We start from the raw sequence: 13,837 nt of genomic DNA, 5'->3' as shown, positions 1-13,837 counted from the left end.
CTATAGTTAGGAAGTACTTAAAACCATTATAAGTAGGTGATTTATAGGGTCCCCAGGAGTCAATGTGAATAAGATCAAAAGGTTTCTTTGTTTTAATGGAACTGTTGGCAAAAGGTAGTTTAGTTTGTCTTGCCAATGGACAAATATCACAAGAACAATCAATAGACTGAGAATTAGAAATGAAATTGTACTTTTTCATAGATGTAAAAGGCAAATGCCCCAAGCTAATGTGCAATAACTTTACATCAGATTGGGTGCTTACAGGAATCTGAGATATACTGGAAACAGAATTACATAGACTAAAAGAGACTCTAGACTTAAAGAAGTTTTTGGACTGGTTGATAGGAAAAGGCAAAGACATAGATTCCATCTCTTGCTTCACCAAGCACCAGAGGGGTCTTCAGTGAATGGACCTGCATTGAACAAAGATAGGAAGAAAAACTTAGATTGCATGTGAACTGTCTGCAAAATTTATGAACTGAGATTAGATTTATCCTGAAAGAAGGGACAAACAAAACATTTTGCAGGATTAAATCTGGAAAAATAGTGATTGATCCTGCATGTGTTACTTTTACCCTGAATGAATTAGGCAGTTTGATGAACACGGGATTTTTTAGAGGAGTAAGAGATGTAAAAAATTTAGGAGAAAAAGACATGTGTTCTGAAGCTCCAGAGTCAATGATCCAAGAACTAGAGTTCATGTGAGTCAAATAAGCCTTTGGGTTATTAAATATGTTACCAGCACATTGAATGACATTGGCACTTGCATATGAAGATGATGCATTTTGAACAGCATTTTGGAAGAGCTGCATCATCTGCATGAATTGATCCTGGGAAATGGAGTTTGATCCTCCATGCTGGATCTCAGTAACATTTTGATCAAATCCTGTCATTGTTGCATTACCCTTCACACTACCTTGCCTTTTAGTGTTTTTAGTGAACTTGAAGTCACTAGGAAACCCAATGATCCTGTAACATTTATCCACAGAGTGACCTGGCTTCTTACAGTTAGAGCACACTAGATTCTTGTTCTTCCCCTTGAACTCAGGATTAGAAGACCTATTCCCAATAGGATATTGCTGATTTGCTAAGTAAGAGCTTGAGTTCCCAGGGAAGCTAGAGTTCATGTAGCTTTCCCTCTGCTTCTCATCTTGCATTAGCAGTGAATAGGCAAGGTTAACAGATGGAAGAGGTGATAGCATAAGGATATTGCTTCTTCCTGGCCCATAGACATCATTCAAACCCATCAGGAACTGCACCAACCTTTCATCTTGCAAAGCTTTGTTCATCTTTTCTTTTCCTCCACAGTCACATTTGCAAGAGCAAGATACCTTGGTGTACAAAGTGTTAAGTTCATCCCAGATCTTCTTCATTTTTGTATAGTATCCAGCAATGTCTGATGAACCTTGCACTAAATCTGCTAGTTCCTTTTGCAGGTGGTAAAGCAAGGCTCCATTAGGCTGTCCAAATCTATCCTCAAGATCTTTCCACAATTCTTTTGCAGTCTTGGAGTAGATGACACTTCCTGCTATTTCTTTTGAAAGAGAGTTGAGCAGCCAAGAAGTAACCATGTCATTACGCCTACTTCACAACTTGAACTCAGCAGAATCAGATACAGGAATGGTCGAGTCCTTCTCAATGTACACCAGCCTATTCTTAGCTGAGAGTGCTATGAGCGTGGATCTTCTCCATGCTCCATATCCAGTTCCATCAAATGGTGTATTAACGAGATTCATGCCAGGAGAATCAGATGCATGAAGAAAGTATGGGCTGCTTTGATCAATAGCAGCAGTTCCACTTCCAACAGAGTTCACTTCAGTGTTGTTGATGATTTCTGATGTGTTAGCCATTGAAATGAATGCTTATGAGTATGAAAAAATAAGAGAATAGGATTTAGATCGAAAGGAGTGAGGTCAGATCTCAAATCTGCTCTGATACCATGTAGAAATGCAGATATAGAGACTGATTTTTTGTAGAAAATTTTCTGATGATCTATTTCATTCCACTGTGTATGTATTTATACAAATCTATTCTACTACAAGACAAAGGAATAAAAGAATTATTCTATCCACCTGCTAGCCTATGATTGGATATTATAGTACTATTGTAACAAACTATTTTTGGACTATGTACACGTATAAGGAAAGTTCTAGAAATAGAGTAACAATTTTGATTCTTCAGCTATGCTTTGCTTGGGTCATGTTGTGTGCAGAATTGAAATCAGCCCATTTGTGTAGTGACCCAAGTCGTGTAGTGGCCCAAGTCAGAATTAAGCCCAAATCCGAATAGACTTTACCAAATCAGGCATCAATTGAAAATGATAACCCAATTTCTCATTCTAACCCTTTCTCTTCCGTCTCTTCTTTATCAATCTTCTCTTCCTTCTTTCTTTAATCAATCTCTGTATCCATGAGAGGTAATGATTCAATTTCAACAGTATCACTAATGGTAATGCATATAGTTACTCAAAAACTAATGTAAATTAACTAATGAGAAGACCACATAGACAATATAAACGGGAGAAAATATTTTGTTTTCTTAAATGAAATTAAAAATGTGCATTGTTATAAAAAAATAATTCTACATATAAAAAGACTATACCATCTTCTTTACCTATCTCATCTCCTTTTGTTAGATCTTCTATCCCGAAAGAGACAGTACCTTTTTACACCTCTTGTTGTGTTCTTGTGCCTACTTCAATATAATTATCTTTTTTAAAAGAATATAAGAAATAGACCATCATTCAAATTTATGAAAATATTAAAAAGAAGAGTACATTTGTTTACCGTGGGAGAGAGAACAACATACTAATATACATATGGTCATAAATAATTGACAATTCCCTAATCAAATGAACTTACCATTCTTTGCATGGTACGCATATAGGAGGAGTGAGAAAAAGATTAACGGAAGAAGTTTCTTTGAATTTGAGCTATGACAATCCACCTGCACAGAAGAAGCTAAACAAAGGTCAATCAATTGTAAACAAATAATTCTTCAACTCAATTCAAATAAAAAATATGATGTTGAAAATTTGTGGGGATTGACAATGATCTAGGGGATTAAATAAGAGAAGGGAGAATAATAGATTTTATGACCGGGCCATTTAAACGTGGGCCACAGGGGGCTGGGTAGGGCCGGGCTAGGCCGTAAGTTAGGGGGCTGGGCTAGGGGCCGGGCTTGGAGAGGGAAAAGGGTGTCCGGCCCAGCCCACCCCGGATAGGGGCTACACCTCGGGCAACTGTGCCCAAGTTTATAGTTAGTGGGCCGGGCTTTTTTTTTTTTTAAAAAGTTCTAGTACAAAAATAGACATTTACATTTACTAATAATAATAAAATTAACATTTACATTTACTAATAATAATAAAATTAACATTTACATCTAATGATAAAATTGCTAAAGTAAAAAAAAATTTAGTCGTCATCAAATTCAAAAAGCTAGTCATTGTAAATTTAAAAAACTTCAAGGATTGTTAATTTTTAGTTTTTAATTTTAGATTGGAGGACCGTTATTTAGAAAGGAGGCTTGTGGCAGGGATTTTCTTGCCTTTTTGAGCCTAAAGCTTTCATTTTTATTAATTTTAATGTTGCTATCTACCTGAATATGTGATACAGTGATACTTGAAGAAATTTATCTCAATTCACTCCAAGTCAAAGCTCTCTGTTGGATACCTAAGTATTTTATAAAGTGTGAAATATTATAATAATCATGTTTGACTGATGACAATCATGCTTTCTTTGGTATTTTGCATATGATATTCAATATTGCATTAAGAATTTAATGTATTTACGAATGATCTTTTTGTTTTGTTCAGTGAAGTCCAAGGACATGGTTAAGAATGGTTATGAAAAATTTACTGGTTGTGGTGGTTGTCGTGTTGGATCGGTTGTAGTGGTGATGAGTACATTTGGATGGAAAGAATTTAATTTGCGGGGCGGACGGGTCGAGCATGATTTTTTTAAAGTTAAATCGAATAATTAATGGTGAAATTGGGGATTCTGTCAACTGAGGGATATAGTTGTGTACTTTCTTAACGGAAGATGTATATTTATCTACTTTGACTAACAGAAAGGGTATATTTATCTACTTTGACTAACAGAAGGTATATTTAACTATTAAACTAAAGTAGAGCGATATATTTGACCCATTTGCCCTGTAAAGTTTCAATGGTGGCCCTTAGTTTATAAATAACAAAAACTGGTAAAGACTAGTATAGAGTCGAATTGCAAGAGATTCATAATAATCTACTCCAACTACTCGGGAATAGCGAGTCATCTTTACTTGCGTCACATTAAATACTTAATCTACGAAAGAGTAAATGAGATAAGACTTCACATAAAGCAAGGTATAATACATGACCTGAAAACCAAGGAAAGTTGGGACAAAATCTAGAGAAGTAGAACTCATTTACATGATTTGTAGAACATAATGACACACTCGGTTCACAGTGACAACTTATCACTTAAGTTGTCACTTAACTATCTGCTACTGCTTTGAAGTCTGCGATTAAACTAATACTGAAGCCAAAGGTTATGCAAGACAATTCATGATTGCTTCCGTCCACCATTCTCATCGTAAGGGTATATGAACCCTGTATGTATAAAAGCATTCTCTGTTAGCTTCGACAAAGCAAGCAATATAACATTTTCTTCGAATTCAGACAATCGATTATCAGGGAAATGAAACAAGAAATCCACGACTGGTTAATGTAAGTAAATTCTAAAATTCACGAAATCCCATAGCAAGATTTCGTTCTTATAAACTGTTCAGTTTAGATATCTGCATTATGAGGATTCATCACGAATTGACAAGTTTTACACTCTGCAACCCCCCTCCTCTATTCTTCAGTCGGGCAATAAGAGCAAAGGTCACACAGGCGGAGATAACAGTTCATTTCAAATATTTAGTTTAAATAAATCGGACCTTACTCAGACAGCCAAAGCCACTAACAGGTGACCTGACTTCTTCTAAGCTTCCTTCGATGAAGAATAAAATATCATAAAAGACTGAAGTGGAAGAAAATAACTGCAAAATCAGGCTATACAAGTACTTGAAGGGGGTGTGGAAGTTGAAACAAGAGAATTGAAACCGAAGGCCGGTTGTCACAAGGAATAGAATTGGAGAATAACAAAACTACAAGTTGTGACTTAAAAACATACATGATGTGTTTATCACAAACAATAGGATCAGAGCAAAACAGAACTATAAGCTGTGATTTAAGGCATATATGATTAATTTCAGCATTCCGTGCACTAAAGAGGCACAGCGAGTTGGTGCTTGAAAACTTTTAAGAGTGTAGAAATTCAAGAAAGGAGACGAGCACCTTTTTATAGAGGAAAGTTGTACAGGATGAAACACCAGAAAATCATGTCATGACAAGATTAGAGCAAAACTAGAAAGATGACTTACAGGAGGAGTAACTCCGGGTAAAGCTTGAGAGTGAGAAATCACAAAATCACCAGACACGGGGCAAGATGTCTCTTTACATATGTCATGGCTCTCTTGGTGGACATGAAGGAATAAATACTTGACGTCAATCATCAACTTTCCGCCACTGATACTCTCATCTGCAAGAGAAAACTCAGTCACTTTCTACCAAAGAACTCTTATCCCAGTACTGTACAGTTGTCATGCTTGATATATAATTTTGAGAGGTCCGAGCTTCCCGTGTACTGCAACTTTTACATAAACTATGCACAACGAGAACCTGCAAAAGAAGGGGAAAAGATACCTAATACCGACCCTACTACAGCACATTAGTAATATGAAGCAGTGCAAGCAAAAGCAAATAGCAAGTATATATATTCCATAGCAAAGTGATCGCATGAATACAACTGACCATAAGAACATAACCAAGTAAAGTATTTTAATTGCATCCCAATATATTCAACTTTTCAGACTCAAAATTTTAACGCTGTAGTATCGTAGCCAATCTAACCAACAAAGCCAACAGGCCAGAAGTAGAAGGTTGCCTTTCCAAGCATCAAAGTGAAGTAAGAAACCAAGTTCACCAATGCCATTTTACTTAGAAGTAAAATACAACTGCTTGTATAATTAAAAGGAAAAAGGACAAAGGCCTAATACATAACACAGCACGGCAAATTGAATACTAAAGAACACATGTGCCCTGACCCTCAATTTTCCCTCCACTCTTCCCTTCTTTCCAACTTTGTATCACTCAATAATCGCAGTCAATCCAGACACCAATCAGGCATCATACTCATGCCACCATTTTCCACAATCACACAGTGTCCTAACTCCTAATACCGGCAAAAGTATTAATTATTTCAAAAGTTAAGAGGGCAACTACCAACAAGTTAATTAACTTTTAACTTCTTAAGGATTACAGATGACTAAATACAAGATCTTAACTTTGGCTGAAAGACAAAGGATTAAAAAACAAAAATGACAAAATGCATGATCAAGGTAGATCAAGCCATTACCTGTAGTTGCAGCAATACTGAAAGTGGTCTCTTTACCTCCTTTAACAGGATAAGGTGTTATATCTACTCCACTCACCTTAACTGCATAGTTGCCCTTCTTATCTACATTATTAAACCAAAAATAGTCCAGCTGTTAGAATCAAGATTATTGTTAATACAGTTTGTGCCTATGTTTTGTTGGAAATCTTACGGAAAATACTTCATCACGAACACGTGTAGGGACTTTTCTTCATCGCGAACACTTGTAGGAACTTCTTTTACACTTGAGGAAAATGCTTGATCACGAATAATTGTAGAGAATTTTTCGTAGCTTGAGGCATGCCGATGACTTGTCCTTAAGGATATTTCACCCGGTATGGGTGTATCCCGGGATTCAACAAGCTCTTCTAAGACAAAACTGTGAAAACGAGAATCTAACAAAGATTTATCTCAAAATAAAACCCGAAAGACACAAAAAATATGGGAGGAAGAACTTTTCTTGATGTATCTCTTTTCTACAAGGAAAAATATGTTTATATCTCTCATAGAAAACCCAAGACTACAAAATGAGGGAGGAGTATATTTTTCTCGGTTTTCCTTCTCGCCCTCACTTCGCAAAATGAATACATAGAATATATAGGTTGAGAAGGGGAACAAGATATTATTAACATACTAAAGACCATAGAAGGCCGTTCAAATGGTCAAATACGTTTTCCATCATGAAATCATTATTTTGAATAAATTATAGTAAAGACCAATAATGGCTATTAATGATAATAGAACCGTTAAGATGATTTCACGATTTTTCCTCATAGTCTCTTAGACACGATCTGCCAACTTTTAAAACACCATTGAAGAAAATATTAATACCCATTAAATAATGAATCTAGACATTTCTTTTTGAGATATTAAAACAATTTTTATAACAATCCCCCACTTATCTCAAAAAGAATAATAAAATATAAAAAATAAGAAGTTTTGCTGGATTTTTTTTTCATATGAGTACAATGCGTCGAATCTGGTGTCTCGTAGACTATGAACCAGACCTAGATAAAATAAGATTAAACTCACGGAATAATTGGTGAAGCTTAGAACTTCTATGAACCAAGAATTCTTTTGTAAACTTAGGGTCTTATTCCATCACATTATACTCGCACAATCTTTGTCGTTATCGCGGTTTTGCGCTATGAGGCCGTGCGCGTGTCTCGGTATTCATGAGTGCTCTAGAAATTTGTCACAATTTCATAGAAGCGGCACCACTCCACACTCATATAGGTCCAATCATCAAGTGTATTACGCGGCCATACACCACCTATAAAGGATATGAATTGGATTAAGAGTTTATAACTCAGCCTCACTTTGCCTTGCAAAACTGCACTATATTCACACATCATAGGAAGGGATATAATTTTATAGTGCACACTTGATCAACTAATGACTTGTTATTACCCATATGAACCTAATTCATGGGATCTCCAATCACATAGGTTGGGTTACCATCATTGTTGATCTTCTCAAATTGACTTAAAAATCTCATTCCCCTCGATGTTTCTTATAGTCTCATGAATTGATCAAGTTCACCTTCGACTTCACATAATTAATGAAAATAATTTCATCTCACAAAGAAATGCTTTATCACACTATGTCTCAAACGAATGTATTTTATTGCCATTGAAGATTTTATTTTCCATTACAGCTAATGCTGCCTGGCAACCACAATATATAGACACGTTGATTTTATTTCATCCTCAATACTCACTAAGAAGTATCTTAGCCTCATTACCAGCCAACTTCAAACCACAAAGTAAAATTTCATTATGGTCTATTTGGCTAATTTTCATATTCATCTTTCAAACTCATAACCACGTGTGGATCTTGAAACCCACTTAGCATCATTGTACCCCTCTATACAACAAATATTAATTCACTATAACACTTTTCAATCGTTGCTTCTTTTCAAAATCAGCTAGCATAATCTGAGTAAGCCAACCCCCACACTTTCAAATATGTCATAATAGGGGAATAACTTTTCCACAATTCATAAGATTTTCCAATTGTGTATGTGACATACAAACTTACACATTAAAAGTATATCAAAGATAAAATAGAGAAGTGGAAATTTGTCTCTTAGTTTCTTCACTATATCAACATGAAAGCATACGAATATATATAGGTAGGAATGATGACGAGGCTCTACAAGTTTTGAAGATATACTGTAACTGTTATTACACAATAAAAGACTTTTTATGTCTATTCAAGGCTACCAACATAAAATAATGGTGTGTTGCAATTAAAGGCTGTTCAAATTGTCAGATTCATTTTTCACAAAATGAAGTCAAAGCTTATAACGTAGGAATACGTTAGAATATGTTAATGTCTATTATAAAACCAATTAACAGTAAGATCCAATTTTCCAGAAGACTACCATTAGGAAAGCATTAAAGTAATTAACTTTTAATAAGTTTTTTTTTAAAAAATTAATCTAGACAAAAACTTGAACATTTCTTAATATAAGAAAAACTCAAACATATCCAAATTTATCATGCCATCAATCATATTAATCATTCAAGTAAATAAAGTATTATCATTTTCATCTTGAAAATTATTAGGCACAGATAAATCATGGTTATAATACTCATCGTCCACAAAAACGTTATTTACGTTAACACCTTATCAAACTCAAATAAAATTTGTATCCAACTTTTTCTATTAATCACATAAAAACCAAATTGGATCACATATTAGAAACATGTATCACCTCAGTTAATCCCAACATTTTTCATATGTGAGTTTGAGAAGAATTTTTTTTTTTTTTTTTTTCATTCTAAGAATTTGAGTAGTTCTTTAATCACCAACATAAATAAATCATTGTTCTTCAACTTGGGTGTAGCACACAAAAATAATTTTGTTAGCATAAATATGCTTAGTAGCATCAAAATCTAACACCCAATCTCTCACACTAGCCACAAGATTCGCTTAAGAAATGACCACAATAATTATATCATCCGCTTAGCCACACTTATTTTACTTAGCGGGATTATCATTTCTCCAAATCTTCTTTTACATTGAGAGATATAATGTCTTAGTTCACACATGTAATTATAGTTATTTTCATAGAAGATTTTCTTATTGACTTTGTGTCAACTAACCACGTTTTTCTTTTCTCCAAATATAAACATAAAATATTGTCATACCTTATTAGCCTTTCCAAGACATGCACATATAAAGTTCTCAACCTCTTCTTGGTACTTCCCAAACACGGGTGCATGGTTACTGACATTTCCCTTGCCTTAGGAACTTAGCAGCAAGAGGCTGGCCAGCAGCAACATACTTGACGTCCCAGCCAAACTTGTCGTGGACCAACCGATTCCACCAAGTGCATCCCTATTGTCCCCCAAGTAGTTCAAGTAATATTTATCGCTAGATGCCTTGTTGGAAATATTATAAACCGTATTCTCCGTAAGAATAGAGTATAAAAATATCCTTAAGATTGTTGGAAATGTTACGGAAAATACTTCATCACGAACACGTGTAGGGACTTTTCTTCATCGCGAACACTTGTAGGAACTTCTTTTACACTTGAGGAAAATGCTTGATCACGAATAATTGTAGAGAATTTTTCGTAGCTTGAGGCATGCCGATGGCACTGTCTTAAGGATATTTCACCCGGTATGGGTGTATCCCCCGATTCAACAAGCTCTTTCTAGTACAAAACTAGGAGCCATAAATCTAACAAAGATTTATCTCAAAATAAAACCCAAAGACACAAAAAATATGGGAGGAAGAACTTTTCTTGATGTATCTCTTTTCTACAAGGAAAAATATGTTTATATCTCTCATAGAAAACCCAAGACTACAAAATGAGGAGGAGTATATTTTTCTCCGGTTTTCCTTCTCAGTCACTTCTGCAAAATGAATACATAGAATATATAGGTTGAGAAGGGGAACAAGATATTATTAACATACTAAAGACCATAGAAGGCCGTTCAAATGGTCAAATACGTTTTCCATCATGAAATCATTATTTTGAATAAATTATAGTAAAGACCAATAATGGCTATTAATGATAATAGAACCGTTAAGATGATTTCACGATTTTTCCTCATAGTCTCTTAGACACAATCTACAACTTTTAAAACACCATTGAAGAAAATATTAATACCCATTAAATAATGAATCTAGACATTTCTTTTTGAGATATTAAAACAATTTTTATAACATGTTTTTCCGTTGATAATCTAGATTAGCATTTAGAAGAATCCATGGGTCGAACATTAAAATTATGAACAAGTTAAGCTAAGGTACAGACTATGGTACATGGAGCGATGAAGATATACTGCAGGATAAAAAAAGGATGAACAGTTCGTACAAGGGCATTTACCGTGATTATGCCTCGCAGTCACTATTGGACAGAATTTATTCTCATTTTGCCTTTGGTTATTCTCTCACATCATATACTTAATCTAATTACATCATTTAACACTGCAGAAACATGACTACATAACAACCATAAACTTACAAAATATTAAGAACATACGTACCTATGGAAATAAAAAACTAAAACAACCTGAAATATTAAATTTCAGAAACCTATTCACTTTGGTTTAATTAATTAAGAAAAGAAGTACTCCTAATTACGAACAGTTTACTAAATATACTTTTTTTTTTCTGGTAGATCTAACCCCAGGTCCTACTAATCCAGGCTCGCATTAACCCCAGGTCCTACTAATCCAGACTCGCATTGCGTAAGATGCATTCAAGGGAGAACTTCCAGGAATTTCTTCATTCTCAATGCTCGAACCACTAATATCTACTAATCTAAGGTAATTTCGAATGGTTCTAACATCTACTAATTTAAGGTAATTTCAAATAATTTTTTAGTTCGAAACTAAAACACCGTCACGTTAGTAAATTAAGGAGATATCTGAGTATAAAGCGACCTACATTTTCATGCACATTTGTATCAAGCTTCCAAGTTTAGCCGAGGAGATAGTTACAGTACAAGAATAATTCTCTATTCCTTACCCAAAAAAAGGCTTAAAAAGAATGATATTAGTATAATATATTTGGAAAAAGAAACAATTATCACTTCGACTTATATTTTCTTAAATATTCTTTAGATAATGTTACTTTTATCCATAAGAAATTCCTCCTTTTTATGTATTTATAAAGTTTATTTGAAAAAATAAGAAATCATCATCCCAATGAAAATTATATGAGTAGACTATTGTACTCCGACCTTTCCTCCCAATTTGAGAAAACTAATGAATTAGAACACAATTAATCTACCTAGCGCACCAACGACTTATTTAACAAAAAAAAAAAAAACTAAAAATTCAATTTTCCTAATGATAAAATCATACTCCCTTTGTTCCTATAACACAATTTCCATTTGGAAATAATTATCTCTACACTTACATAATTTCCTTTTCAATCCGTTATAAAAAAACAAAAGATTTCTAAATTTGAAGATAATTAACTTTAGTGAGAAGCTTTTATCACCACAAAAATGTCACTCCCTCTGTCCCAATTTAAGTGAAATATAGTATAAATTATAATAATTAACAACTTAAAATATTAAATAAACATATAAAAATTCCGGTCAAAACAAAACTTGGTTGACTCTCAAAATTCTAATTGTGCCACACGAGTACTAGACAAATACTAAAACATGTGTTAGATCACGAGTTCAATAAAGTTTTCAACCATTTCCTTTTTTAAACTTCGTGTTAATTCAACTAGTACTCATATCACACAAATTAAAACGGAAAGAGTAGTAAAATTCTACAAATTTTGCCTTTTAAAAATAGGAACCAATCAACTTAATAGACGAAAATTAAAGGAAAGCAGAATTAAGGATGAAAAAGAACTAACTGCAATAGTCGAAGTCAGTGGATTTAGCTGATGCCAATGGAAGGACAATAACACACATTGAGAAGAGAAGAGCAACAAATAGTTTCACTGAAACCGCCATTATTGATTGATCAAAATTTTTAGTAATGATGTGAAAATTAACAGTGAAGATTTGGAAATTTTATTAGGCTTTGGGAACTGGGGTACATGGCAATGTAAGTAACATGTATGTTGACACGTAAGTAATAGGAAACCGATATTTTCCCTCATGCCGATGCCAACTCATCAATGCTTGGGATATTTCTTTTTCATTTAGTAGAAAAAAGAAATTGGATAATAACACCTTCTCATGGGTTATAATTATATAATAACTAAAGAGGTGTATTAATAAAATTAAAAAGAGTTATTTTTCGTATCATTATAAAGTTATCTCTTAACTAGTCAACTTTTCCGCGCTTCGCGCGGTCATTAAAAAAATAGTGAATTTAATGTATAATCTTGTTGTAGCATAATGAGACAGAAGAGATATAATTTTCATACATAGTATGCAAATATAAATAATTTCTCATGTTAACTTCAAAACTCACAATATTACTAATTTCAAAATTTATTCGCATACTTCACTCACTCTCGAATAGAACATCAAAAGATTGCAACTATTTAATAATTAGACTTTGATAAATCGAATCACAGCTATTTTTGTTAAGATCCTAAATACTATTATCATCTCATCGGTAACATATCGGAAAAGGCGACAATGGAATGGTGGTAGTGATATACATTCCTTCTTAAATGAAATTATTGTTGCTTTCAAGTTCCATTTACCTCCTCCCTCCTAACTTTTCACGAAAATATTGTTAATTCCCGCAAACACACACACAAAAACTTTGTAATTCATTTTGATTTTTGACTATACATAAACATTTAGATGAAAAAACATATAAAAAATATAATTCAACAAATACGATATTCCTTGCGAGATCTGATCAAATCCTTAGAAAATGTACGATTTTCCCAAATTAAACAAACTTCTATAAACAATAAAAATGTGATATTTCTTTGGAGCAAAACATGTAGAAAAAGATAATACAATTCCATATCTCAAAGAAACTAAACATTCAAAACCTACCAATCTTTCTTTACTTACCTAATACTTAATATGACAAGTTCAGGGAATCAACTAAAGTTTGAAAAGACGATGGATAATTGAGAAAGCCAGTACAATAAATTATTACTTCCATCCTATGTACCAACTACTCCGATGTCTCTTCCTTTGTAATTTATCCTTGTCTTTTCCGAAAGAATAGAGTCTAAACCGAAAAATCAATCTTCAAAACTATCAGAGAGAGAAAGAGATGAGAAGTTGTTCTACCATTTCTTATATCGTGTCCATTACTAATATTTTGTTCAATGCAATTAATTTGACTGAACATCAATACTAATTTGTATGCTTTCTAAACAATTATTTGCTTTGGATGCGAAAAAACTAAAAGCACATAGATATATCTAAAAGTAAATTAAAAAAAAACCTACTATATAAAAGTATAAGATGTAGGTACTAA

General features: G+C 33.6%; 1 protein-coding gene across 1 annotated transcript; it reads right to left on the bottom strand.

The window, feature by feature from the left end:
- Positions 1-4,240: 4,240 nt before the first annotated feature.
- On the bottom strand, positions 4,241-12,456 carry LOC132049404 (uncharacterized). The gene is made up of 4 exons (XM_059440183.1): positions 12,297-12,456; positions 6,444-6,545; positions 5,410-5,567; positions 4,241-4,591 (listed from the first exon to the last, which is right to left on the bottom strand). The coding sequence occupies exons 1-4, from the start codon at positions 12,394-12,396 to the stop codon at positions 4,475-4,477; spliced, it is 477 nt and encodes a 158-aa protein (XP_059296166.1). The 5' UTR covers positions 12,397-12,456; the 3' UTR covers positions 4,241-4,474.
- Positions 12,457-13,837: the final 1,381 nt, after the last annotated feature.

This window comes from Lycium ferocissimum, chromosome 3 (genome assembly GCF_029784015.1).
Source record: "Lycium ferocissimum isolate CSIRO_LF1 chromosome 3, AGI_CSIRO_Lferr_CH_V1, whole genome shotgun sequence".
NCBI classification, from domain to species: Eukaryota; Viridiplantae; Streptophyta; class Magnoliopsida; order Solanales; family Solanaceae; genus Lycium; species Lycium ferocissimum.
The sequence above is the reverse complement of the archived record's forward strand: the minus strand, read 5'-3'. Positions and strand labels throughout refer to the sequence as shown.

Excerpts from the sequence above, each read along its gene's own strand:
- LOC132049404 (XM_059440183.1), bottom strand. The coding sequence starts at position 12,396 with ATGGCGGTTTCAGTGAAACTATTTGTTGCTCTTCTCTTCTCAATGTGT. Across the intron at positions 6,546-12,296 it reads CACTGACTTCGACTATTGCA|ATAAGAAGGGCAACTATGCA; the intron begins GTTAGTTCTTTT and ends TTAATAATGTAG. Across the intron at positions 5,568-6,443 it reads CAGTATTGCTGCAACTACAG|ATGAGAGTATCAGTGGCGGA; the intron begins GTAATGGCTTGA and ends TTTCTCTTGCAG.